Source organism: Desmodus rotundus, chromosome 8 (assembly GCF_022682495.2).
Source record: "Desmodus rotundus isolate HL8 chromosome 8, HLdesRot8A.1, whole genome shotgun sequence".
Taxonomy (NCBI): Eukaryota; Metazoa; Chordata; class Mammalia; order Chiroptera; family Phyllostomidae; genus Desmodus; species Desmodus rotundus.
This window is the reverse complement of record NC_071394.1, coordinates 124455232-124481253: the sequence shown is the minus strand read 5'-3', so window position 1 is coordinate 124481253 and position 26022 is coordinate 124455232. Positions and strand designations below refer to the sequence as shown.

Here is a 26022-nt window from a genome sequence, read left to right as displayed (position 1 = left end):
CTCTTTGGGACTGGGCTGCCTGTGACAAGAACAGACCGGACCTCTGACTCAGGACAGGGTTCAGCTGAGATGCCCTTGGAGGCCTGGCAAAGGAAGGGGTAGCAGCCAACCAGTCTCTTTTCACACTCTTGGTGGCACAAGGATGTATGGTACCCTTGTGGGCCGAGCAGCTGCCGGGCAAGCTAGGCTGGCCTGAGCGACCACACCTGAGGGCTGTCCCGTAAGGTAAGGTATGCCAGCAGTGGGGGCAGGTGCTGGAGAGGTCAGTGCGAGTACATTGGTTAAATTAAGGGACAACACAAAGGTCCTGAGCGGATCGCTGGACAGCCACAAATACGCCAGTGGAAGAGTGGACTTCCCGATGCCCGCTGGAGTGCACTGACTAATGATTAGCTAGCACGACCTGGAAGGAACCACATCGGGCAGCAGCTCGCCCTGTCTGTGCCCTTTAGGAGCCAGAAGCAGCAGACTGTGAAAGAGGGGAGGGGCCACAGAGAGGAGCAGAGTCCAGTTCCTCGAGGTCCCTGAGCCACACAGGTTAGGTGTGAGCTGAGTGCGGGTGGCGGAAGGGAGGCTCTTTGAAGAGAATGCAAGACTGAAGCTTTAATTTCCCCTGGACATAGAGTCTTCTCTCAGCAGGATCAAATGTCCTGTGGGACCTCCGCCTTGGCCAGAGGGGCCTGGTCCTGCCACTAGAAGGAACCGCTACCTCTCCTGACCCACACAGCCTTTTCATCCTCCTGCCGGGGGATGAAATCTTCATTTTCACATCTCTCCTCCTTCTGCGCGCACTTGGTAAGGCCCTACCTAGGTGTTCCGGGTTTGACTGTGTTTAGAGGGCAGGCGGACCCCAGATTGAGGGGATCAGGGAGCCAGACCCCCCACAAGACCATCAGAGAAGTGAAGACCAAGACCCTAACCCAGAAGAGGGTGTGGGGGGTGGGGCTCCAGGGATAAGGAAGGTGATGGAAGAAGAGCAGCCCCATCCCAGCCGCCCCTGGGCATGGGCCTGGCAGCTGGGGCTGGTGCTGGTGCCGGAGTCGGGTCCCCACGTGTTGCCTCCATCGGCAAAGCCGGTCTTGCACACAGGTCCCAGCCGTGTCCAGGGGGATGAAATCAGAAGTACGTGCTGCTCACAACAGCCACCCCCCGGGGCCGGTTCTTCCTGAGGCCTCCACTTCCTTTTCTGGGGGCTCTACCTCCAGAGTCCTAAAGCAAACAAAAAGCCGTCACTGGGAGACCAGGAACTGGTCCCATAGGAGTGTCCCTCACCGCCCCCCAGAGGAGGGGGAATCTAACCCAACACCAGTCAGATGTCTGGGGTTCCTAAAACCCCCCACGTTGGTCTCTAAGTGACAGTGGGCAAATGGTGAAGTAGATTAGAGGCTTGGGCTTCTGACATAGGGACCACTGATGTGAAGCCAGGGCCCCGGGCTTCAGAGAAAGCCAGCAGCTCACCGTGGGTGGGGCCCCTGCACCAGGTCCTGGATGGTATCCTTCATGGCCTGGCCACGTGTCTCAGGCAGCAACAAACAGAGTAAGCCTGCTGCGATGGGGAAGCTGCCGTAGATGATCATCGGGAGGGCCTTGTGGAAGTCAGCCAGCAGCATCACCAAGGGCGTGAGGATGCCCGCGATCCGCGAGAAGATGGCCACTAGCCCCATGCCTGTCTGCCTGGGGGAAGGCCAGTGCAAACTGAGCAGGCCTGGCTTCTACCCGGGCCACAGTGCCACCCCAGCACACTCCCTTGGGAGAAGACCCTTCGTTATGGCCCCGCAGTTGCTTCAGGGCCTCCTGGCTCATGCAGCCCACCCTGCCTTCCTCCTGCACGTTGAAGCCCTGAGAGTCCAGCTGAGGGCCCTGCTCCTGCTGCCTCCAGGCCTCTCGGTCAGCTGGCTGCTCTCCTGCTCCGGCCACTGCCCCCCATGCCGACGGTTCCTCCTTCAGAGCCATCCATTCTTAGACTTATTCTGTATTCCAGTCCTGACAAGGCCAGGGCAGGGCACACTTCCCTACCTATCCTCTGCCAGCCTCTGGAGCACTTGGGGTTTGGGCTGCACTGGGGTGCTGGACCCCAGCCAGCGCCACTGCCCCAGAGCCAGCCTTGAAAGCTAGTTGTGGACCTGCGCTGAGGGGAGGGGAGGGATGGCCAGGGAGCAGGAGCCACGCCAGCCGCCCTTACCTGATGACGGTAGGGAAGAGCTCAGCAGAGTAGATGTAGGAGATCGTGAAGCCAGCGGCTGTGGCGAACTTTCCCACAACGGCCAGCACAGTGCTCACTATGGGCAGATCTGGTGGAGGACGCTTGTCAGCCACATGGAGGGCAGACGGTCCCATCACCTGGGCCCTGCTCCCTGCCCGGTCCACCCAGACTCCACACCCCTTCTGTACCCGAACCCCAGGGAAGCCCTCCCTCCAGAAAGAGAAGCAACAGGCCACAGGTGAGAGAGGGTGGGGAGGGACAGGTGACGGCCAGGCCTGGTACCTGCTGGGACGAAGATGATGGTGATACACATGAGGCCACCCATGACCAGAGTCCCCAGCTGGCTCCACCTGCGGCCAAACCTCTGCATCATGAAAATGCTGGAGTAGCGGGCTGGCACCTCCACTGCTCCGAAGATTAGCTGGGTCAGGTAGATGTCCAGGCCAAAGTCCCCCACTTGGAGGCTTAGGCCATAGTACCCCAGACTGTCCACAAACCTACAAAGTATCCAAGGGTCCCTGTCACTTCTGGGTGATGAGACCACCACACAGAGAGAGAATAAGCCTGACTTGGCCAGAAGCCACAGCAGGAGACAGTAGCACGGCCAGGAAGACACCCAGTCATTCCCGCACAGCCCCTCCCAGCCGGAAGGTTACCATCCTGCCTCCCACTGACACAGGCCAGGGAAGGGGCAGCCCCTAGCTGGGGCCTCAGGGAGGGGCCGGGGCCCCAGTGCCCTCACCAGACGAAGAAGAGAATCAGGGTCACCTTCCGGAGCTGGGGGTATCTGAACAGATCCAGGGCATTCCCCGAGGGGCCTGTCTTCTCTGGGACCAGCTGGGAGGAAGATGCCGTGTGAGGGGCCAGCAGAGTGGTCTGTGGGGATCAGGTCAGAGGACAGGCAGGGTCCCCAGCCCTGAGTACCTGGCTCAGCAGCTCTGGGGAGAGTTTCCGCCTGTTGACTGAGGCTGCCTTCTGGATCACTCGTTTAGCCTCCTCAACCCTGCCCTGGGTCAGGAGCCACCGGGCAGATTCTGGCAGAACCCTGCAGGTCAGGAATGGCTGTGACTGGGGGCATGGAGTCCTATAGAACCCGCAGGCCCCCAGGAGCCTTCCTGGCCATCCCAGGGCACACAGAACCCCATAGCCCTAGCAGGCGCCCTCTCCCAGACACGTCTCAGAGGGTCCCATGAGGACAATGTGAGGGCGACACCCTAACCCCATGGGAGCACAGCTAACCTAGGGTGGTTTCCTCTGGGAAGTATCTCCTCACCAGAAGTAGAAGAAGAGCAGCAAGAAGGGTGCGGTGCCAGCGATCTGGAAGAGTCTCCAGTTGCGGACGCCATAGGCAAGTCCCGCGAGGGCCATCTGCCCGATGGAGAAGCTGCACTGGGCCAGGACCATGGCCTGTGTCCGCCGCGAGGGCCCCACCCACTCTGCAACTGCAAACAGAGAGGCTGAGACTGGGCCAGGCCCTGCCCCTCACACCCTGTGTCCCAACAAGCCACCTGTGGGCGGTCCCAGCCCAGGAAGCACAGGTGTGACCACCTTAGGTGTGGGGACCTAGTCAGGCAGTCTGGGGAACGAGGCCAGTCTCCCCCTGTGGCTGAAGGCTTCAGGGCCAGATACTCACGTAAGCTGACATTGGTAATGGCGTACCCAGAGATGGCAGTGGCCACAGCAAAGCGCATGACCAGGTAGAGATCGAAGCTGGGCACAAAGGCCGTGCCCAGGCCGATGAGGGCCAACAGCAGCAGCTGTATCAGGACACTAGCTTTGCGGCCAATCCTGAAGTGAAAAGGGGACAGTCCAGGAGGGGAAGGAAGGAAGGGAGACTAGCCCAGCACCAGGTGCTCTGTGGGAGGGAAGACATGGGGTCCTACCCCGGGAGCCACACATGAGGAAGAAACTCAGCCCTGCGCCAGACGCCTAAGAACATGCTAGGTAAGGGATGAGCTTGGTCAAGGTTCTTACCGGTCACAGAGGGGCCCAAAGATGAAAGCGCCGACGAGGAGCCCCGCCATGTACACCGACTGCGAGGTCTCCTTCAGGTACTTCCGGCCACATACTAGGTTGAACTGAAGCAGACATAGGCAGATGTGAGTCTAGGGGCAGCTGGGGGCCAGTCCTTTGTTGCCTAGGCCACCGACTGCCTGTGTTCTTAGCCCAGGGAACCAGAGTGAACTTATGGAGCATAGCATGGCATTTAAAACATCGAAGGAAAACACAGCCATATGCAACATCTGTCTGATATCACATGAACTAGCTCGGGACAGTTGTTTCAACATGAGATCATGCTACTTTCAGTGACGTCATCTCTGTGGGACGTTGTATTTTTGGCAGCTGCTGTGAACACCCGAGTAAGGGACCTAGAAGCGAGAACCATGAGAAAATTGACGTGGGTCAGAACGCGAGGGGAGTGGCGTTCAAGGACTGAGAAGTCATGTCGTTCCCAATAGGCACACGCGTTCTGTTCATTGTATTTGTTCAAGAATGAAATATGGGGACGGGGTGGGTGGAGGTAGGAGAGGATATAAGGGGACAAATAGCCATGGGGAAAAGACAATAAAAATAAACTCAAAAAAATAATGAAACAAAAATGGGTCCTTTCAATTTGTGTGTCTTATTTTTTGAAGAGCTATTATGAAATTGTGAGGACATAAATGCTTAAGTTGCTTGCAGGGTGAGAAAGTCCTTCATACATAAAACTGTGACATGTTTCTTTCACATGTCCTGGGGAGGCCATGGAAAGTCACGGACACACTAAGAATGCAGAGATTGGGGACCTCTGGCAGAGCACGAATTCTGCTTCCTGACAAAACTGGGGCCTCTTTCCCATGGCCAGGAAACCCCTGTGGCCCACCTGGGCCTCCCAAGTTTTCACACCTGCAAGCACCATTCCCAGGCAATCAGAACACCAAGGGGCCCTCACCCTCACACACGTTGTGAGGAAGGTTAGGACACAGTGCACGCGCACACGTACATGGTGGTGGTGTTGGAGCAGGGTGGGGGGCAGGGGGGCAGGCAATGCACCTGGAGACACATGGAGAGAACCCAATGGACAGACTGGGAAACCCCTGGGAGAAATATGCATGCCCATATAGCTCTGTACACATGTCTACTGCATGTGCCCACGCAGTAAGTCCATGTAATCCCCCAACCCCACCAGTTTCTGGGCCCCTCAGGGAGTCCTGTGTCCCCTGCACACAGCTCAGCTCCATACATAAATGGTTGTGAGGGAACATGACACGTGAGCTGTCCTCCAGAGCTCATGCAGATAGCTTTGCAACATGACTGATGCCTTTTAAGTGCTTCATCTGTGTGGGGTGCTATGCCCAATGCTTTACGTCCATTATCTCATAGAATGCTGACAACAATCCTTGACTTACTACTATTCCCCTAAGGAAAGGAGAGGCCAGGCAGCTAGTCCTAGGTCCCATGGCAGCAGCCGGCCTTGGTTCATGGCTTGGTCCTCACCTGTCTGTCCATTTGCTTTGTGTGTCCATTTGCCGCCTGGGCGCCTCCAAGCCCAGCACGAGTAGTAGCCATCTGCAGGTCGCTTTGCAGCTCATGCCAGGTGGCTCCGGGCAGAACACAGGCAGTGGGTGACCTTGGTCTATACCTCCCAGGACACCCCAGAGCCAGTGCACCCAATGGACAACTTCGGAACATGTTGAAGCATCACCACCCAACCATCTCCACAAGCGATACCTTCAAGGGGTGAACACAGTGGGCACCAGTGCCCCACCGAAGTAAGTCCAGCTCTGTGGGATGGGTCCCTGCATGGCTGATCCTTTGTGGTGGTTGGTGGTTGCAACCGGCCCTTGCAGCTAATTGGCCTGGGGTAAATCCCTTCATTGGTGTGTCCCAAACAATCAAGGCTCAACTACAAGAGGAGGGTGTACACACCCACATGGAGGGTGCACCTGGAGGGCCCAGCTTGAGTGACCGAGGAGGCTGTGCCACTGGACCGTACAGGACACCTACTACATTAGGCCACTCTACCAAGCCTAGGCGATGTAGCAGCTCTACCTAACACATAGAAACAAACATAGGGAAGCTGCCAAAAGGAGGAGTCAAAGAAAGAACAGAACAAAACTCCAGAAAAAGAAATAAACAAAATGGAAACAAGAATTCTACTAGATGCAGAGTTTCAAAACAATGGTTATAAGGATGCTCAAAGAATTTAGTGAGAACCTCAACAGTATAAAAAAGGACCAGTCAGAAATGAAGGATACACTAACTGAAATAGAGAAAAAATTACAGGGAATCTATAGTGGAGTAGAAGAGGCTGAGAATCAAATCAGTGGTTTGGAATATCAGGAAGCAAAAAACACCCAATCAGAACAGCAAGAAGAAAATAGAACCCCCCACCCCACCCCACCCCAAGAATGAGGATAGTGTAAGGAACCTCTGGGAAAATTTCAAGCATACTGACATTCATATCATGGAGGTGTCAGAAGGAGAAGAGAGGGAGCAAGAAATTGAAAACCTATTTGAAAAAATGACAGAAAACTTCCCTGACTTGGTGAAGAAAATTGACATACAAGTCCAGGAAGCACAGAGTCCCAAACAAGATGGACTCAAAGAAGCCCACACCAAGACACATCATAATTAAAATGCAAAAGGTTAAAGACAGAGAGAGAATCTTAAAAGCAGCAAGAGAACAGAAGTTAGTTACCTACAAGGGAGTTCCCATAAGACTGTTGGCTGATTCCTCAACAGAAACTTTGTAGGCCAGAAGGGATTGGCAAGAAATATTCAAGGTGATAAAAAGCAAGGACCTACAGCCAAGATTGCTCCACCCAGCAAAGCTATCATTTAGATTTGAAGGCCAGATAAAGAGCTTCCCAGACCAGAAAAAGCTAAAGCAGTTCATCACCACCAAACCAATATGTTTTTTTAAAAAAAACATTAAAGGGGCTTCTTAAGAAGAAAAGAAAAAAGAGATAGAAAACATGAACAATAAAACGTCAATAAATACATATCTATCAACATTTGAACCTGAAAAACAAAATACATGAACAAGCAGAACAGACTCATAGATACAGAGAACATTTTGATGGCTGCCAGATGGAAGGGGCGTCGGGGGGAGGGAGAAAAAGGTGAGGGGATTAAGTACAACTTGGTAGTTACCGAACAGTCGTGGGGATGTAAAGTACAGCATTGGGAAGATAGCCGGTAATATTCTAATGACTGTGTGTGGTGTCAGATGGGTGTGAGATTTATCGGGATGATCACTTAGGAAGTTACACAAATGTCTAATCACAGGTGTGTACTCCTGAAGGCAATATAATTTTGTATGTCAGCTGTAATCGAAAAGTAAAAATGATTTAAAAATGAAAAAAAGAAAGACTTTTCTACCCACACGGGGAAGAAATAAATGTTCGATCTCTGGACTCCAGAGTGCCTCTGCAAAGGCTCAGCACTCGCCACCGCAAAGGTGAAGGCTGCACACATCCTCTGAGGAACATCGGCTCCTGCAGGGACCCGGGAAGCACGAGCCCATGTGGGAGCCCCAGCTCCATGGTCAATCCATGATGTCACCCTGGCGAAGTCCCATCCCCCCTCTGAGACTCACCCCATCATCGAGGGAGAAACAGAGTGGGCCTAGGTGCTTCCTGAGGCGTCCTCTTTACCTGAGGCAGAGGACGTGGGAATCTTCCTGTATCTCTGTCTAGGTCCCTCCAGGAGAATGAATGTATTAGCACAAGCAAACGCGCAGTGTTCAACAGGACAAGTCCTAGAGCCGTGGTGTCTGCCAGCGTCCCAGAGGTCGGCAGGTGGAGATCGGAAGAGAGAAGGTGGAAAGGTAGGAAGCCCAAGTCAGGTGAGCAGAAAGGCAGATGAGTGGACAGGGCAGGAGAGAGCATCAGAGAGTTAGGAAAACAAAGGGAGACTGGTAAGGAGGCACACATGTAGGGCAGGCTGAAACACAAAGGCAAGTGGACAGACAGGTGAGAGAGAACATGGGAGAGAGAGAAAAGCATTGACACAAAATCAGGAGGGGACAAGAAGAAAGACAGGCAACTGGGCAGACAGGCAGAAGGACAGACAAAAGGACAGGCAAAGATGAATGGACAGATGGGCAGAGACCACAGAAAATGGACAGGGGGGTAGACAGGGCTAGAGGGCAGAGGACAAAGAGAAAAGCAGGCGTTATCAAGGGACAATCACTCAGGCACAGGGACTTGGGGTAAGACAAAGGCAGCAACCCCAGGGATGGAAGGCAAAGCGTAAGGCCCAGGAACTGACAGACCTGAGACAGGAGGACAGCCAGCCAAAAAGGCAGCCTACCTCACGCTTCAGGGACAGGGGCCTGTGCTCAGGGTAGTCCCAGCCCGCCTCACAAGGCTGTGTCTCATTGAAGCGGTGGCTGAGGATGTCTTCCAGGCTGGCACCGTCAGGGGGAGGCCGGAACATGCGGCAGGGCTCAGGGTTGCCTGCAGCATCCAGTGGCACACTCAGGGACAGCTGCTCGGCAGCGCTCAGGTTCAAGGTGTGGTTCTTGACCCATGCCACTGAACAGTGGTGGGTCTCCTCCTCCAGGGCCATGAAGACTTGGCCAAACATGTAGAAGGCAGCCAGGAAGTTGGGGATACTCAGCAGCAGCAGCAGCTGTATCTGAAAGCGACCAAAGTCGCCAATTTCAGCCAGGACCTGAGAAAATTGAACCATGTCTATTGGTCACCACGTCCTCAGCCTGAGGCTAGCAGGGAGCTCTGCACCTTGGCCCTGGGTTACGCGCTCCTTTTGGCTTTGATAACAGCTGCTTTAATGTTTAATCCAGCCTTGCCCAGATCCACCTTCACACCTCAGCTCCCTGGCAGGATGACTGGGATGAAAAAGAGTCCACTCCGGCTTGCAGAATCAGAGGATGTTTTATTGACTACATGATAGCACCGGCATCACAAGAACCAAGAGAACCTTCTCAGGCCCAGCACACAGGGCAGAGCTTCACTGAAACATCACACAGTACCCACCCACCCCAGACCCACCAACTGCCACGGCCTAAACAATTTACACCCAGTTCATTAGAACCCAAATTCTGAGAGTAGTTGCAGTACCCAAGGGCACACAGAAGTCCGTTCTAGCAACCAGCCGTGCTAGGAGAGCTGCAAGGACCCATACTTATTAACTCCGCCCGCGGACCAATCCAGTTCTTGACTCTGACGGTCTCTTCTTTCTCCTCTGGCTCCTGGTGCTGGCAGTGGGCAACACCGGGCAGTCCCTGGGCAGTGCGAGGGCCAGAGACCCACCAAGGGCATACATGCCTTTCCTTTTCAGCACCGAAGACAGTGCAAGAGTGCAGAGCAAGTACACAGGAGCCAGGAGTTGTATTTTGATTCCTACTCTAGGAGTCCACCACAAAGACAAGGCCAAGGTTAAAAATAAGTGCCAGCTGCCCTGGAGTAGCCCCAGTGACCCCAGGCAATCTCCATGACAACAAAAGAACACAGGACAAAGTCTCTCCACCACAGGCCCAGCTGTGGAAGCCCAGGTGGTGGCCGCCCCTAACCTTGCTGGAGTTGGGATTCTTACAGGACTGGGCACTTAACAAAGGGAGGATCTCAAAGAGGAATCTTTCCCCTGGAAGGCATTTAGTTCAGTTGTGGGAGCTTGGGGATGATGCCTTAACGAGAACATCAGGAAAAAATACACGTGTGTACATGCACACACGTTCACATATTTGCTTGTGTATGAGTAAGAAAGCCTTTACAGCCCTGGCTGGGTGGCTCAGTCGGTTGGAGAGTCGTCCCGTACACCACAAGGTTATAGGTTCAAGCCCTGGTCAGGGCATGTACCTAGGCTGCAGGTTCGATTCCCAGCTGGGGTGCGTACAGAAAGCAACTGATTGATGTTTGTCTCTCACATTGATGTTTCTCTCTCTCTCTCTCCCTCCCTCCCCCCTTTCTCTCTGTCTCAAATTAATAAATATATCCTCAGGTGAGGTTAAAGAAAAAGCCTTTTCATATTTTCAACTTTGAGCCATTTTAAGAGATAGGCAGAGGAACATGGGTGAAGAGAATCCAAGAAAGGCAGGTTGCGCAGGGGAAGTCCCGGATACAGTGTCCCCTTGTCCCTGCATACACCACGGTCACTTTTGAATAACCAGCAACTCCCTGTCCCCACAATACTCAGAGTCCACTTTTACGACCTGCTTATCTTAAAAACAAATGCAATCAGATCTGACACTGCCAATTCCAAGGCTCCAGACTTGAGCTCTGGATTACCGAGACCCGCCGGCAGTCCTATTGTCGGTCAAAGGCCACCTTCGGTCGGGAAGGAATTATGATCACAGAGACTGACTTACCCAGGAGGTGGAGGAAGACACGGGGGCCTAGAATCTTCCACAAAACCTCACCATTGCAGTATCAAAGCCAAATTAGACAAGCTGAGCCCTGCTCTGAACTTTCCGAAAGGAAGTCCCAAGAGCCTGAACCAAGCCTCCCCCCTGCCCCATCCTCGAGCGGAATCAACCAGAGAAGACCAATACAGGCGGCTCTCTCTATCCCGCCCTGTCAAATTTCCCTGGGCAGACCCTCTCTCTCCCCCCTTTCGGGATTTGTTTCCCTGTTTGTAAAACGACTGTAAGTTGTTCCAATGTGGAGGTCACATGCACTGTTTTTTTTTTGGTTAATGTGCACTCCGGCTTTTCTGTTATTTGCATGAAAAATTAAACTTAGTAGTGACTCCCTGGCCCACTCCCACTACCCGCCACTGAAGTAAAGATTCCTTACACCACCACAGACAATTTACTCTTTATTGATTAAAAATGAAGAAAACATGCAGCAAAATACAAAGTCAAAAAAGGGGGGAGTCAAATATTTTACATCTTCCATAATCTAGCATACGTCATGAGGAGGAACCTCCACTTATTGATACACCATTATTCTATCCTCCAGATTATTAAATAGTTATCAGCTGGCTCTAGGATTTGGTTCAAAACTTAAGCAAAAAACCCCAAACAAATCCAACAGTCATTTAGAAAGACCATACATTTCACAAACAGCATTGGCACATGTTACCTTGTGCTGAAGTCAGTCCCTACCCCAGGGACCAGGGACTCCTGGAGACCTCACAGGACAGAGGTGTACCTTGAACCGTCACCACTTCTGAAAAGGAGTGAGGGCTCTCACTAGGTCACGTGCTGTCCCACCCGGGAAGTTTCCGTTCACTGATTTTCTCAGCATCACTGTGCAGTCAGCAAAGAGAGCCCACCATCATGCAGAAGAAATAACACTGTCCTAGGGCTGGGTGACGACTCCTAATTCCCAGCAGGGCAAAAAATGGACTGAAAGGAAAGAGAAAGCCCCAGCTCACTTCTATGGTCATGCCTGTCCCGCCGCAGTTCAAGGGTAACAGCTGGCTGGAGAAACTGAACCGAAGGATGGGCTGCAGCTTACCCCCAGCCTGAGCTTCAGATCAGCCCCAAACAGAAAGCTAGACCAGTGATGCCACGCCCCGTGGATTCATAAGTAGATTATGACGGGCTTACTTGACACCGAAACACAGACTCTATGTTAAACCATTAGTCTTGGGCCACACAGGATACTATCTGCTTTTCAAACTTCTTCCTCCCTCCCTGCCCTCATTCCCTCTACCCACCTCCAAAGAAAAGAAAAAAAATAGAAAAGAGAAGAAGAAAGAACAGAACTAAATATTTTTTTCCAGCAAACTGATCACCCTCCTTTCCTCTCTCCAGGATCAGCAGGCTCCCTCCTGCTCACAGTCCTGTTGGGACCGTGCACTTTGGTGTCTGATCCTCTCTCTAATCTGCTTTCCTCTCAACCCCATCTCAGACCCACTCCCTCTCCTACTGCCCAACATCCACCCCTTTCCCAACATGCCTCTGCATCCAGAGTAGGTGAAGCAAGCCCGTGACTGGAACTGCAAGCGCAGGGCGGCACCAGAGCTGTGACAAACCACTGCGGGGAAGCTTCCGAGATGCTCCAGGAGAAGACCAGGTGAAGCAACCCTGTTATTCACAGACCGACGGTGCTGCGAAGGGCTGGCACCATTGTGTAAGGGGCACCTCTCCCTCTTCAGTGGGCCAAGGCCCTTGTGTGTGTCGTGTTAAGGCCAGACTGAGGATCCCTTTCATATACACAATGTGTTAGGGCTATCTGCAGTTAGACAAAGGCTGGCTGTGAAACAGTAGGAAAAACCCGCCCCACTGATTATTCACATATTGCATTACGAGTGCTCTTTTTTAAGACCTAAAGAATAATTTATATTATTTCTGTAGAAAATCAAGTGAATACTGTCTACTCAGAAGTCCTAAGTCACGGCACATGTGGTTTCACTTTCCGTCTTGGGTCAGGTTCAGCGCACGGCAGCGCGGCCCCCTCCGAGGGTCGGTGTGGGCGAGGCGGTGGAGGCGGGCCTCGCCGGCCCAGCGTGAGCCTCCTTTATTGCTGTAGAAATCTCGGCCTTGCGATTCCTCGGGGCTTGGAGGCCAGGCAAACTGATTTTCAAGGGAGGACTGAGGAACAGTTTTGCTTCAGTTTAATTTTTTTAATTCTCAAAATAAATAACTTCCACAATGATATGAGTTATGATTTTTCTGTCCAAAACCACTGCTGAGAAAATGCACTTTTACGAGCCAATACTCAATGTTTTCTCTATTAAAACAGTTCAAAGTTCCGCTGTGAAGGATCCGATGGCTGAGGTTCGACTACAGTCGGATGTTTGCACCAGCTGAAGTTAAGGCTAGCACCCTTTTCCGCAGGGAGTGACGGCGAGGGGTGCCGGAGAGCAGCTTCAGCAGAGCGCTTAGGAAACACTAGGAACAAAACTAGGAGACAGTTCAGGCTGCCTCCTTCCGAGGCTGTGCTTTTTCCTAACAAAGGTTGCTAGAATTCACATCAGATACAAAAAAAAATTGCTAAATTAAATTCTCTGGGCTCCAGCTGAGCAATCGACTTTTAATTGCTACTTCAGTGGGGGTGCAGAGAGAGCCCGAGACACCCATATCCTGTCGGGTGTGGGAAAGCAGGCCACGCGAGGAAACCCCAGAGAGCCGCTCCTTTCCACCCGGCGCGGTGCCGACACCTGGGCAAGGCGAGGCGAGCTGAACGATCTCCCTCCTGGGCCTCGAGGCACGCGGGCCACTTCTCAGACGGAGGAAAAGAGAGGACGTGTGCAGTGAGTTTACTAATGGAACTCTTCAAAGGGATGCTGGCCACTGGTGATCCAACTTTTCTTTCCCTGTGGGAAAGGGGGGAATGGAGGCAGGAAGAACATACAGAAAGACCTCTAAAGCTCCTAGCTGGGAGGTTTGTTGCTGGGTTCTTTGGCAGTAGTGGGTTTAGGCCAACAGAAGCAACTGAGATACGCATGTGTGGACTCTCCTGAGGCCTCCTCTTCCAGCGCTGTCATTTAGCTGATGCTGAGCTGGGCAAACCCTATGAGTTTGCCGTCGTCAGGAATGTCCGAGCCTTCAACACCAGATGCCTAACAACCAAACAAAGTAAGAAACTGTGGCTATTTATACACAAATTGCGGGTGGTAATTAAAACTGATAGGGGACTGAGGGGAGGCTGGCGGTGGGGGACAGGTCCCTGGGAAACAAACAGGAAGCAGACAAAAGTGTCTCTTCCAGAAAGGATGGCGGCTGGTCATGGAACTGGAGCCAAGTGGCTCACAATCTCTCCTGAGAACAGTCAAGGGCCGGGGTAGGAGGCTGCCTGGCAGGGGCAGAGAAAGGGAGGCCACTCAGAGAGAGACTCCAGCCCAGGGTCTGGGGCACTCAATGAACACTATGTAAGATATTTTAAAATTCTCATCACCCAGGGAATATGGAAGCTGGTCTGCAGGGACTGCTGGTGTGTAAAAAGTAAGATGGTTTTAATAAAAGGAAGAGACAAACAATTACCAGTTTGAAAGTGACAGATCGATTTGACTGAGGTTCTTCCACAATTTTCTGTAAATTAGCTGCCACTGTAATTATACAAACAGAGAAAGAATTGAGAAGCTTAGTAAACCCACTTCCAACCATATTTTAAGAACTTAAATGGCAGTTTAGAATCTTCTATGTACAACTACAATGGAGGCAGAAAGGTAAATCACCCCCCAAAGGACAGTATCTTTTAACCTCAATTCCAAGTAGCACAAATAAATCTAGAATCATTGTCAAATGAACCTTCTTTTACTCGCTGTATTGACTCAGAAAAGACGCTCAGGTTAAAGAGGTATGACCTGCCTATTCACAGACCTGAAAGCCAGTGAACTATTTAATGCCTGGGGACTGTTTCTGTCTTGCCTGTGGGCTAAGAACGGTTTAAAAATGACAGACTAAACAAGACTCACAAACCCTAAATTACTATATGGCCCTTCACAGAAAGACTTCACTGATTTGCTCTAGACGTTGGTCTTTACCCTAAGTAATAAGTATGGCCTGACTGCCTTTTCTTACTTCCTGCTTTTTCTAGGACTAAATCTCTAAAAGTTTTTGCTTACCTCTTAGCTCTACAGGGTAGAGGTCATCCTCCAAAATGGATGAGACATGGCCAAGCTTACTTTAACTTGGGATTTTTGTCATCACCTCTACGAGAGTCTCCCAGAGGGCTTTCACTTACTGTCACCAGAGGTCACAAAGCAAACTCGGAGGTGCAATTTTCTTTTTTGTAAGGAACAGTCCCCAGTACCTATTATTTCAGCCAGGTCAAGAACTATTCCAGGAACCGCTGATGCTCAATGGAACGAAAGCCTGGTACTCTTAGTCCTAAGTTCACAGACAGAGACACAGGGGCATAAGGGCAGAGCAGAATGGAGTTACCTATGACTAAATCCCTTCCATCGACCAGGCCAGCAGAAATGAGCTCCTGAGAGACACCCTCCGCTGTATCTGCAAGGACAAAGAAGAAGGTGCTCCATTTCTTGTGCACGCGTGTCACTGCTAACTCAGAGCAGGTGCAGGCACTGCCAGACCTCTGCTGCTACATCTACGCACCAAGAAGGCAGGTGGGGGTGGATGTAAAGATAACTTTTTAAGTAATGGTGTCATTTAGAGGGGTTTTGGGCCCTTGTTGGAAGAGCACCTGACAGTGGTGCTGTAGAGGAGACTCCTATTCCGAGGGCGACCCTGCACCCGAGCCCCGTGAGCTCTGAGACGTGATGACAAGCATGTGGCATCTCCAGGGCTAATAAAACAGTGATACTTCCTCCCGCTCAGTTAAATCTTGCAAAAGTCAAATGTAATCTCGCATCTTGGGGGATCACACTCCAAGCTTTCTGCTAAGGTCAGTTCTGTATTCTGATGGGCCTGTCTTCACGTCTAGTTATTGTGGATGGTGTCACGCGAACGAACGACGGGTGCAATGAAACACTGAAACGACGACGACGAGTGTCCCCAACTCCAACGGACTCTGCGTTGCCGTCTCCCGAGAGCTGAACGCTGAGTCCGTCGGCGGGAATGGCAGGGCTTCAGGAGGGTGTGTGCACACTTGTGCCAACGAGTAGTGATTTCAGTTAGTTACTGGACGTGTGATTCTGCCTGGTTTTTAAAAAGAAAAGCGAATACCCGTGGCTGGTGGGGCCAGTGGATTGAGTGCCAGACTGTGAACCAAAGGGTCACCAGTTCAATTCCAGGTCAGGGCATGTGCCTGGGTTCCAGGCTGCATCCCCATGGGGGCATATGAGAAGTAACCAATCAATGTTTCTCTCCTTCTCCCTCCCTTCCCTCTCTCTAAAAATAAACAAGGTCTTCTTTAAAAAGTACAGTGAATGCACCTCTGTACATCTGCATCTATTCTCTTTATAGTTAGTTGCTGATGACACTAAGAGAGCAAGAAGATTAAGCACGGCACGAAGGACAGGTAGGTATCTGTCTGCTCTCCCCAAACCTGACCCGAGTGACAAAGGCAATACGCCTTGTTCCAGGAAGAAACTCATGGCCAGAAACTATGCACCACAGGCTGAGTTCCAGCCTCAGGGCAGAGGAGACTGGAAGCTTAGTTTCTTCATGGTCACGGAGGACAACCACATCCAGCGATAAGAGCAAGAACTTTGCACTCGGGCGATTTGGGTTTGAATTCCAGCTGCACCTCCTCCCAGCTGTGTGAACTGCCAGTTTACTTCACCTCTCTTGATTTCATCATCCAAACAATGTGGATAATCATCTTTATTTACAGGGCTGTTTTGAGAATTTTATGAGATAATGTACATTATCAGAGAATACGCCTGGCCTACAGTAAACAGTTAATTTAGAGCTATGCTGACTACTGGTTTGCATTACACAGCTGACCCTTGAACAACTCGGGGGGTGGTGAGGGGCTGTTGACGCCAGCGTGGTTGAAAATCCGTGTATAACTTTGGGCTCCCCCCAGAACGTAACTCCTAATAGTCTACTGTGACTGGAAGCCCTAACAATAACATAAACAATCAATGAATGCATATTTTGTATGTTACATGTATTGTATGTTACAGTCAAACAATAAAGTAGAGAAAAGAAAATGTTACTAAGCAAATCATAAGGAAGAGAGGACTCATTTGCGTACTGACTGAAAAAAATCTGTGTGTAAGTGGACCCACGCGGTTCAAACCCGTGCTGTTCATGGGTCAGCTGTACTGGGCTTTCCAAATGAGTTAGTAGTTAATAAACTGAGTTATAATTTCATTCATATGCCCCCGCACACCTTTAAACCAGGAACATTTTGTCGTCCTTTAACACAGCAAAATATATCTCAAGGGCAAACCTTCACAACTGAGCTCACGGAGGAAACGGGAAGGTGTTTTGTTTCCAGGGTTTTTGATAACTCACCTCTCCCGGGAGTAAACTCAAATCGAATGTCATTTAGTTCTTTTTTGGAATTCCTATGGGAAAAAACCCAAAAAACAGACTGTGTAAAATCAATTTTGAATTTATGTATACAGACTCTGCCAACATTCGTCAGGAAAGCTGGGCCTCAGGAAAGATGGCTCTGCTCCCGCAGAGCACGCGCCCGGTCCCGATGGGATGTGGGATGGGAAATTTGCAGACAGTTTTTCCACAGGACTTCCTGGGCAGGTAGGATTAGGGCAGTCTGAGAACATGGGGAAACGGCTGGGCCCATAAAGGCAGCAGAGTTAATGCATAAACCCATAGATTCAAACACGTGACTGGTGAAGAAGTTACAGCAATCACTACACACCCTATGGACTGAGATGAACCAGGCTCCCTGGAAGCTCCGGCTGAAGGTGGAGAAATTAGAACATCATGTCTAAAGGCAGACATGTCTGATCACTCAGGACCCAAACTTTATCTCAACAGAGGGCTTGGGTCTATCTGACAAATACTTGAGAATGTTACTGAAATTTTGCTCAAAATACAGCTACCATCTCCAACACAACCTGCCCCCAAGTGACTCTGCCCCTCGCACAGCCCTCTCTGTGCACCTGTGTCTGGACCTGTGCTTCTGCACGTGGACTACCTGAAATTCGTTTTTACATCACTCAAATCAACGTCCGACCTGGGCTTGAGTATGAAGTGAGGCATTTTACTTTCTCTTCTCTCGCTACCCTTCCACAAGAGCTCAGAGTGCTAGACACAGTCTGCTGACCACATAATCGTCCCATCCAGTCTTCCTGAAAGCTGATTAGAATGAAGATCAAATGTTCAGCATCACTTTACTGACATAGGCCTAACAGGCCAAGCACACATATCTTTAAAGACAGTAACATGCTAACTGGTCTAAATCTCCTCTGGTCATTTAACGTCAAAGTCTGCATCAGTGCGAGTAAGAATCTAGCCTTCCCCTCCACGAACAGGCCTGCAACAGTCCGTTAAGAAAACACTATCTCAGAAAGCTAGTGACCTCACTTCCCAGTGTCTTCCCCACCTTCCTGCAGCACATGTCAAATGGAATTTCTGTACTACCAATTGACTGCTATGTCAAAACACTTTTTCAAAAAGAGACCAGAGGCATTCTTTATGTGCAATGAAAACAGGGTGAGATCACTAGGACTCCCCGTTAATTCAGAGCTGTTTGAGGTGCACTGAGTGGGCTTCTGTAAAGGACAGTCAACCAGATCTGCTTTCTTCACATTTACGGCACAATTTCATCGCTCTTAGTGGTAAAATCAAAGCATTCTCAAACAGCTCTTGTTACCTCTATCTCTAATTATGGTCCTAATGAGAAGACCAGGAATTCGTAAGTGGAAGGTGGGTTGAGTCAATATAACTCAGCGAACTCTTTTTAAAATGTTACTAACAGTTAAAGAAGGCCTGAGCCATCTCAGGGGATGCTTGTAAAAGTGCTCTTTTTTCAAGTGCATTTATGAGCAGAACAGCAATACCACACCCACAGCTATTCTGATGAGAATGCTCTCGGATCCTAATTCAGCTGCCTGCAGAGGGAGAGAGGGTTAAAACGAACAGATCGCCACCTAGCGCACTTCCTGTGAGCAATGTGTCACGGTCCCACCAAGAAGCATCAATTTAGAGCACTTGCTGTATGTAACGCAGAGAAACAGACCAAAACTATGCTTACAGGTTCCCCCATTCCTTTCTAAGAATCAGGCCTTTGTTTGATGTATCACAATCAGAAAGCAGTCCACTCTTGGGACAGTTCTCTCAGGGCCCATGGCATTTATACAGTCACAGTTACAAGACTAATTCCAGATAAGCTAACTTAGTGCTGCTCTCCTAAAAACTGCTCCGCAATGATGGACCACATTGCTTAACCTGAACTATATATACTGCAAACGCACAAATTTGTCACCGTGAGTGGAGAAACAACGGAGAGAATGTATCAGTTGCTCTGTTAACACCCAGGTCCTCACTCCTATCATTTCTGCGGGAAATAACACACCAGACAGCAAACGGCACTTGACGTCGGGAAGACACACGGTCCTCTCTGGTTACTCTCAGGCACACACTACTGGAAGAAGGAGTAACTTCTGAAGAGAAGATAGTGTATTCAGAATACTCAGAAAACAAAACAAAATTAAAATGTCTACTTACCTTAATCTTAGTACTAGACTGATGGGGATCTTGGTTTCTTGCGAGTCTGTTCCTGAAGACAGAGCCTAAAAAGCAGGGAAAGGCAGAAAGTCATTGCCTGGACAATGAAGTGTGCAGGTGACTAGTGGGCATCTGCAGAGGAAGTGACCCCTTGGTGGCACTCTTCTTCTCCAGGCGAGGCCACTCTAGTCCCCAGGACACTCCCCGCTGTGGGAGAACACGAACTCCAAGGCAGCAACAGGAGCTGAATATCAGCCCGAGCCAAACACAATTGGAAAGATAATTCTCAAAGCCACATTGAAGTCCATACAGAGCCACATTTAAATTTTGTATTTTTCAGATCCCTGTTTCTCTCTACAAGGGTGTAAAACATAAAGCTGGGCTTTTCCCTTTAAAAAATCTGCCAGTGTATCACACGGCAACACACTGGTAGGGTCTGAGCTGGCCGTCCCTGGGAAAGCCTCTCATCTTGGAGGTTCCTGGTCTTTTAATGGCTGAACTAATCCTTTCTGAAACTGGACAGCCACCTCCTGCTTACTAGATACACATAGTGTATCTTACTAAATTACACATTTTATAAACAACTTACATAGATACACATTCTATGTAAGTTGTTTATAAAAATGAATCTGATCTTTGTATCAGTTTTCATAAGACAGCTGTATCTTTTCCCACGTGACGCGCAGCAATAGACAGCTTGGGTGATGAATGGGTTACAGGAAGTTAGCACCGTGACGAACTGGAAGCACTCAGTGGTTTTCAAAGGCAAACTGCCACTGGGCGGAAAAGAAAAAGAAAACCAGAACTTCCCTTTTTCCTCCTTTCATCTAAAATGTTAGAAAAAAATGAAACCTCTAACTTTAATACATGAATCGACTCTGAAACCCTCACTCTAACCATGGAGCATAAGGGCCCGTGTTACATGGAGTATCTGAGGTTTCTTGAGGAAGAAACAGCAGCTGCACAGCCTGGGGGGCTCACGGTGGGGCCCTCGTGCCCCGGTCTGTGTGCGCCTGACTCTGTGGGTTTACAGATTCCATTACCTCATTTTCACAGAATCGACCCTTACAGCATTGACAAGTATCTTAAAAAGGGTAATATCATGGATTGGAGACAGTATTAATAAATAACGCAAACATAAGTCAACCAAAAGAGAACAGTTGACGATTTTCCTAGTATCAAGATAACTCTGTCAGCTGCATTTTGAAGTTAAACATAGTAAGGATCTAATAAAAAGCTAACAAATTAACTCCCAAATTTTTGATGTTTGAAATGTTTCCACTGTTAACTTTTTTTTTTTTTTGCTTAAAAACCTGTGTGATTCTTATAAAACTATCTTATCTGCATACATTTAAAACTGTGAAAAAACAATTCTAACTTGTTTCAAAATCTACTAAGATATTGACCTTATTACATTAGGCTGTGTTCTACGTTACTCTCTGCTTTCTCCATCTTCCCAAAAAGCTAACCGTGAACGCATACCCCTGTGCTACCTGAGCTGTTTTTGCAGGCTCTGCAGGGAGTGGGAGAGAGACTTGAGTTGGCTGTGCAGGTGTCTGCCCAGCTGGCTGAGGTAGACGAGCAGAAATCCGTTCTGGAACTTGAAGTAAAGTACCCACGGGATCAGTTGTTGGAAACAGCTGTAACGAAAGCACATATAATGCATGTCCTTGAATAAAGTTTCATTCAACGTCACTGAACTATGCTGCAGCATGTAATAGTTCACATTTTTTTCTTCTTCAGAATAGCAGTTCATTGTATCATATTTATTTATTTTTTAAAGATTTCATTAATTTATTTTTAGAGAGAGGGGGAGGGAGGGAGAAAGAGAGGGAGAGAAACATTGATGTGAGAGAGAAACATCCATCAGTTGCCTCTCGTATGCGCCCTGACTAGGGACCACACCTGCAACCCAGGCGTGTGCCTTGACTGGGAATCAAACCAGCAACCATTCGCTTTGTGAACGGTGCCCAACCAACTGAGCCACACTGGTCAGGGCTCACATTTATTTTTAACTACATCTACTCTTTCCCCTTTGCCCAGAAAAATAGAATGTCCAAAATACACATTTAGGTATGCAATACAAACTTACAGAAGCTACATTTTTCTATGTCTAGGGACTATCTATTAATTATAAAGAAAGACATTAACCAATAATTCCTTAACATATCTGAAATGCTTTTCAAAATGGATATGAAACTTTATAGCTAACATAGGCATTATTATATTATTTTACATGTTTGAACTTTTCTGTAAATGTTAATTATGTAACTTGGAGAAAAAAAGGTTAGTGAAAAGAAATCAACGCAATGGTCAAAAATGAGAGTTGAAAGAGAAAAAGAATGAGAAGGGCGACACAAGAAATCTAACAGCTCAGCATATATAAGCAGAATCAAGGAGACAAGGAAGTAAAATTTTGTGTTCATTTAGCTTAATATAAAGGAAATCAAAAGTTACTCATTCATTCTGGATATTGGGAAAAACAGAATTTTAAGATTAGTTTTCAAAATGTTAATATAATTATTAACACTATTTCAAATACGTTTACCAACAATAAAGATAGAAAAGTTGTACAAAACGCAGTAACGAGAGGATGTGGAGAAATCAGACCCTTGCGCACTGCGGCGGGAACGTTAAACAGTGCGGCCACTAGGGGAAACAGCACGGGGTGGGGTGGGGGGGGCTTCAGAACACTAACACTACAGTTACCATACGATGCAGCAACTCCCTTCTGGGTGCAGACCCAAAAGAACTGCAAGCAGGGACTCAAACAGTGTTTGTGCGGCCGTGCTCATGGCAGCTTCATTAACAACAGCCACAAGACGGGAGCAATCCAGGAGTCCACTAACAGACGAACGGACAGACGTGGGATATACATACAATGAAGTCTAATTCAGCCTTAAAAAGGAAGGAAATTCTGATACGTGTTATGTACATGAACATCGAGAGCACTACGCTGAGTGAAGTAAGCCCGTCACAAAAAGGCAACTACTGCGCCACCCCACTTATGTGAGGCACAGAGAGTAGTCAGATCAGAGACAGAAGCGGGGTGGTGCTGCCAGGAGCTGGGGGAGGAGGGGCTGAGGAGTCAGTGGGCAGAGTTCCGGTTTGAAGGATGAAGAGAACTCTGGGGACGGATGGGTGCATAACAGAGTGAACGTGTTCGATGCCACCGAACTGTGTATTTAAAAGTGGGGAAGGTGGTAAATTTTATGTTACACGTATTCTCTCATAATTTAAAATCAACAAAAACGAAAGAGCATGCGAATGTAAGTATGAGCATGGAAGAAGCTATTTAGGCAAAGGAACAAGAAGACTAAAAAGAAAAACTCTGGATAATCCCTAAAATACCCCCTCATTCAATTTCAGAGAAACTAAAAACTAGTCAAGGCAGGTTAAGTTAGAGAATAACAAATAATCTTAAATTCTCAGTAATTACAAGACCAAAGGTTACTTCTTACACACACTTCCTGTCTCCCTCTGGCCAGCAGAGGCTAAGTTAGGTATGGTCTTCATGCAGGGATGCAGGTCAGAGTGGCAGGGACCTGGGAACTCAGGGAACAGGGGGGTGGCTCTTCCCTCTGCTCACATTTCATTGGCCAAAGTAACCACCACGGGCATGCATAACCTCAAGGGGCAGGAAAATGCAATTCTATCATGTACCAAGAAGAAGAGGGGCCAGAAGTCTTAAGGAACAGTAGTTCTAGTATAAACTTTCAGATATGGCCTGTTAATATGCTGAAGTACAGTATCTTCAGTCTTAAACAATACAATACTATGTACACAAATCCTGTGCATTACTGTGTACCCAAATTGTACACTATGCACACAAATGAACTGGAACAAATCGTTACTTCTAAGTACAGGGGCAAAGCCAAGTTGTTTTAAGAACAAGATGTGTGCCAGCAAACCGAATACTGAGCTCAGAATGCAGACTGCCAGATGGACGACTGTATGACAGAACGCACTCAAGAAATGATTATACTGTTCAGGTAATGAGCATAAGGCAGGCCAGCTTAACAGGATTCTGTTTAGTATGATTTTCTGTTACACTGAGGCAGCAACTACAGACAAATGAATCTATTCAACAAGAGAAGAGGCCAGGAGAGAAATCCAAAAAAGTAAAGGTGGCATATGACAAACTCCTGGACAGATGAGTGCAAAACTACTACTTCTCCTTTCAAGTGGCCCAAGCCAAACAAGTAATTCATAAGGTCAAACCAGCAAGAAGAACATTCTGGGCCTTCAGGCCACCTTTTAAAATAAGTGCAGTGGCACCAATTTACTGCAAAGGTCCATTCAAACTCGGAACTGCTATCTCTGAATTCCACCTACTGAAATTCTCACTCCCATTTGGGCACATACAAAACATGTGCTTAACATGGAAACCAAAAGCCCGTATACTGTAACAGTGAAAAAAGCACAACCACTTACCTCAGAACTTGATAACTCTTTCACTCGGGGAGACTAAAAGAAATACAAAAACAGAGGGCTCGTTAACGCAAAACTCAGGCTACCTGCAGCCAGCCCCACACCGCGCGGAGTGTGGGGGTCAAGTCAACTCCATCTCACTCTGACCCACACATTAGCTCACCGGCCACGCTAGTGAGCGCTCTCTGAAAAGAGAAAACTGCCGTGAGACTACTGCGCTCCCTGTCCAGGCAGCCTGTGTTCACAGCACTTGAGCACATCACACCTTGAGGTTTATAAGCAAGCACAATGAGACCGAATTCTCGGATGATAAATTTTCAAAGTACAATCTTCTACTGATTATGAAAACACTATGTGCACAATATCCCAGACTAAATGTCAACCTTCAAGTTAATTAGGGAATACATTCTCAACACAAGTAATTCTGATTATGGGCTTTTTAAACAAAGGATTTTATTTATTTCTTTTTAATGAGAGAGGGGAGACGGAGGGAGAACGAGGGGGAGGGAGACATTGATTGGTTGCCCCTCCCATGCACCCCAACCGGGGACCACAGGCAACCCAGGCGTGTGTTCTGACCAGCAATCGAACAGGGGACCTTCCGCTTTGCAGAACGACGCCCAGCCAGTCAAGTCACACTGGTCGGGCTGAGGATGGGCTTTAATGGGGAAAACTCCTGAACCAAAGTTGGAAAGCCAATTATAATCTGCCTTATGAAAATCTAAGCCAACTTTATGTAATAAATCGAAAGAGTTAGTAGTAATTCTGGACACTACTGGAGAATAAGCTCTAAACAAATACCAATTTATGGTAAATTCTACCAAGTATGGACTTAGACTACTTAAAAAGGTCAGCTTAGGTTTGTTTTAAAATTTTCATCTCCATTTTATTAAGGAGAATCAAGGGTTAGGTAATAGCTAATGTATCACAGCAAATAAATGGCCAACCCAAACCTTTTTTTTAAACTTTACATTTAGAAAAAATGTCAAACTTACATAAATAACAACACAAAGAACACCAGCATACCCTTTACCCAGACGGACCCATTAATAGCCTTGATTCCTCATCTGCTTTATTTTATCAATGCTCATGTTCTGTCTTTTAAATATATACATATATAATATTTAATATATAGTATATATTTAGTGTAGCATACATATTTGTAAATATATAAAACATATATGTAATTAATCATATTGTTCCTGTACCATTTGAGAGTAAGCTGCATGTGTCACAGCTGTTTACCACTGAGTGGTCACTGTGTATTTCTCACTAGGGACTTTCTCTTACATAAGTTACTGAAGTAACCAACTTCAGTAAATGTAACAGTTATACTTTTCATCTTATTTATCGTCCATAGTCCCACTTACAGCCCTCTGTCTCTCCTCCAGTACAGGGTGCACTGCAGGATCACGTACTGCAGTTGGCCAGCATGTCTGTTTAGATGGCTTATATCTGGCACATAAATATTAAGAATCCCCCTCCCTCCACACTGTACTTGAATGGAATGCTTCTCTCTGTGGTTCGTCTGATGGTCTCCTCATTTAGACTGCTACATGAATTCCCAGCTGGAATTCTACACAGTGATGTGTCCTTCCTAGAGTACCCTATTTTAGGGAACCACGCCTGCCCCTCATTAGTGATGCTAACTTTAATCGTCTACTCAGGGCATTTTCTGATTTCTCCAGTGTGCAGGGACTATTTTGTCCCTCGCAACTAAAGGCCACTCTGTGGAGAGACCCTTTAAAACCATATAAATGTAGTGCTCATCAAAACTCTCCCTTATATTTAGCATCTGTTCATGATCCTTGCCTGATCTCATTTTTATGATTGCTTTATGATGGATGTAAAATGATAAATTTTCCTTCTTCAACACTCGACATTTACCAGTCAGTACTGGCTGTTCACTATAATGAAAACCCATCCCTTTCTCCCATGTATTGGTATGAACTCAGAGACTTCTGTTTTTCAAATTTTTTATAATTTATTACTGCACTTAATGATTTTGATGGTCAAATTCTCGCTAATTTGGCCACTGGGAGCCCTGTCAACAGGGCTCTTGTATTGTTACAACTTTTTGTTTCAATAACAGATTATCTTCTTTTTGACAAAAGGTACTCCCGATTCATCTTGTGCGTTACCTGTGTGAGCCCGGGCCATCAGCCATTCCTCCACGAAGCTTTCGTTCTGGAAAGCAGGCAGAGCCGCCACTACCTACCACCCTCCCCACGCAGGTTCTGAGCGGTGAAGGCTGTAACAGCCTCCTACACACTTTGAGACTCCAGTAACATGGACAGTAAGCCGTGTAATGTTCGCATTAGCTCACTGAGTACCTTTTCATTTTTTTAAAATTATTTTTTTCTCAGTTTCATTTTGCATTTTCTATTGCTAGCCTTTAAGTTCATTAATCTTTTCTTCTACAGTGTCTAATTTGCTGCTAATC

The 26022-nt window shown here is 48.2% G+C and overlaps 2 protein-coding genes across 4 annotated transcripts in view; both read right to left on the bottom strand.

Moving 5' to 3' along the window:
- Window positions 1-583: 583 nt before the first annotated feature.
- SLC22A13 (solute carrier family 22 member 13) lies at window positions 584-8941 on the bottom strand. Of its 2 annotated transcripts, none has more exons than XM_024566220.3 (10): window positions 8501-8941; window positions 4178-4281; window positions 3837-3991; window positions 3477-3645; window positions 3128-3248; window positions 2946-3040; window positions 2486-2700; window positions 2183-2291; window positions 1459-1674; window positions 584-1209 (listed from the first exon to the last, which is right to left on the bottom strand). In XM_024566220.3, exons 1-10 carry the CDS (start codon window positions 8879-8881, stop codon window positions 1134-1136), a joined length of 1641 nt encoding a protein of 546 aa, XP_024421988.2. In that variant the 5' UTR covers window positions 8882-8941; the 3' UTR covers window positions 584-1133. The 2 variants fall into 2 exon arrangements, with proteins under 2 accessions (XP_024421988.2, XP_045056113.2); XM_045200178.3 differs by lacking the exon at window positions 8501-8941 and adding an exon at window positions 5681-6175.
- A 3486-nt stretch (window positions 8942-12427) lies between these two features.
- OXSR1 (oxidative stress responsive kinase 1) overlaps window positions 12428-26022 on the bottom strand; it is a 69641-nt gene continuing 56046 nt past the window's right edge. For both annotated transcript variants that reach the window (XM_071222115.1, XM_024565820.4), the window contains 7 exons: window positions 23583-23615; window positions 20642-20788; window positions 19149-19213; window positions 16968-17020; window positions 14985-15053; window positions 14082-14146; window positions 12428-13660 (listed from right to left, as the gene is read on the bottom strand). In XM_071222115.1, the coding sequence (XP_071078216.1) occupies window positions 13586-13660; window positions 14082-14146; window positions 14985-15053; window positions 16968-17020; window positions 19149-19213; window positions 20642-20788; window positions 23583-23615 (507 nt within the window). In that variant the 3' untranslated portion in view covers window positions 12428-13585. The remainder of the gene's footprint in view (window positions 13661-14081; window positions 14147-14984; window positions 15054-16967; window positions 17021-19148; window positions 19214-20641; window positions 20789-23582; window positions 23616-26022) is intronic.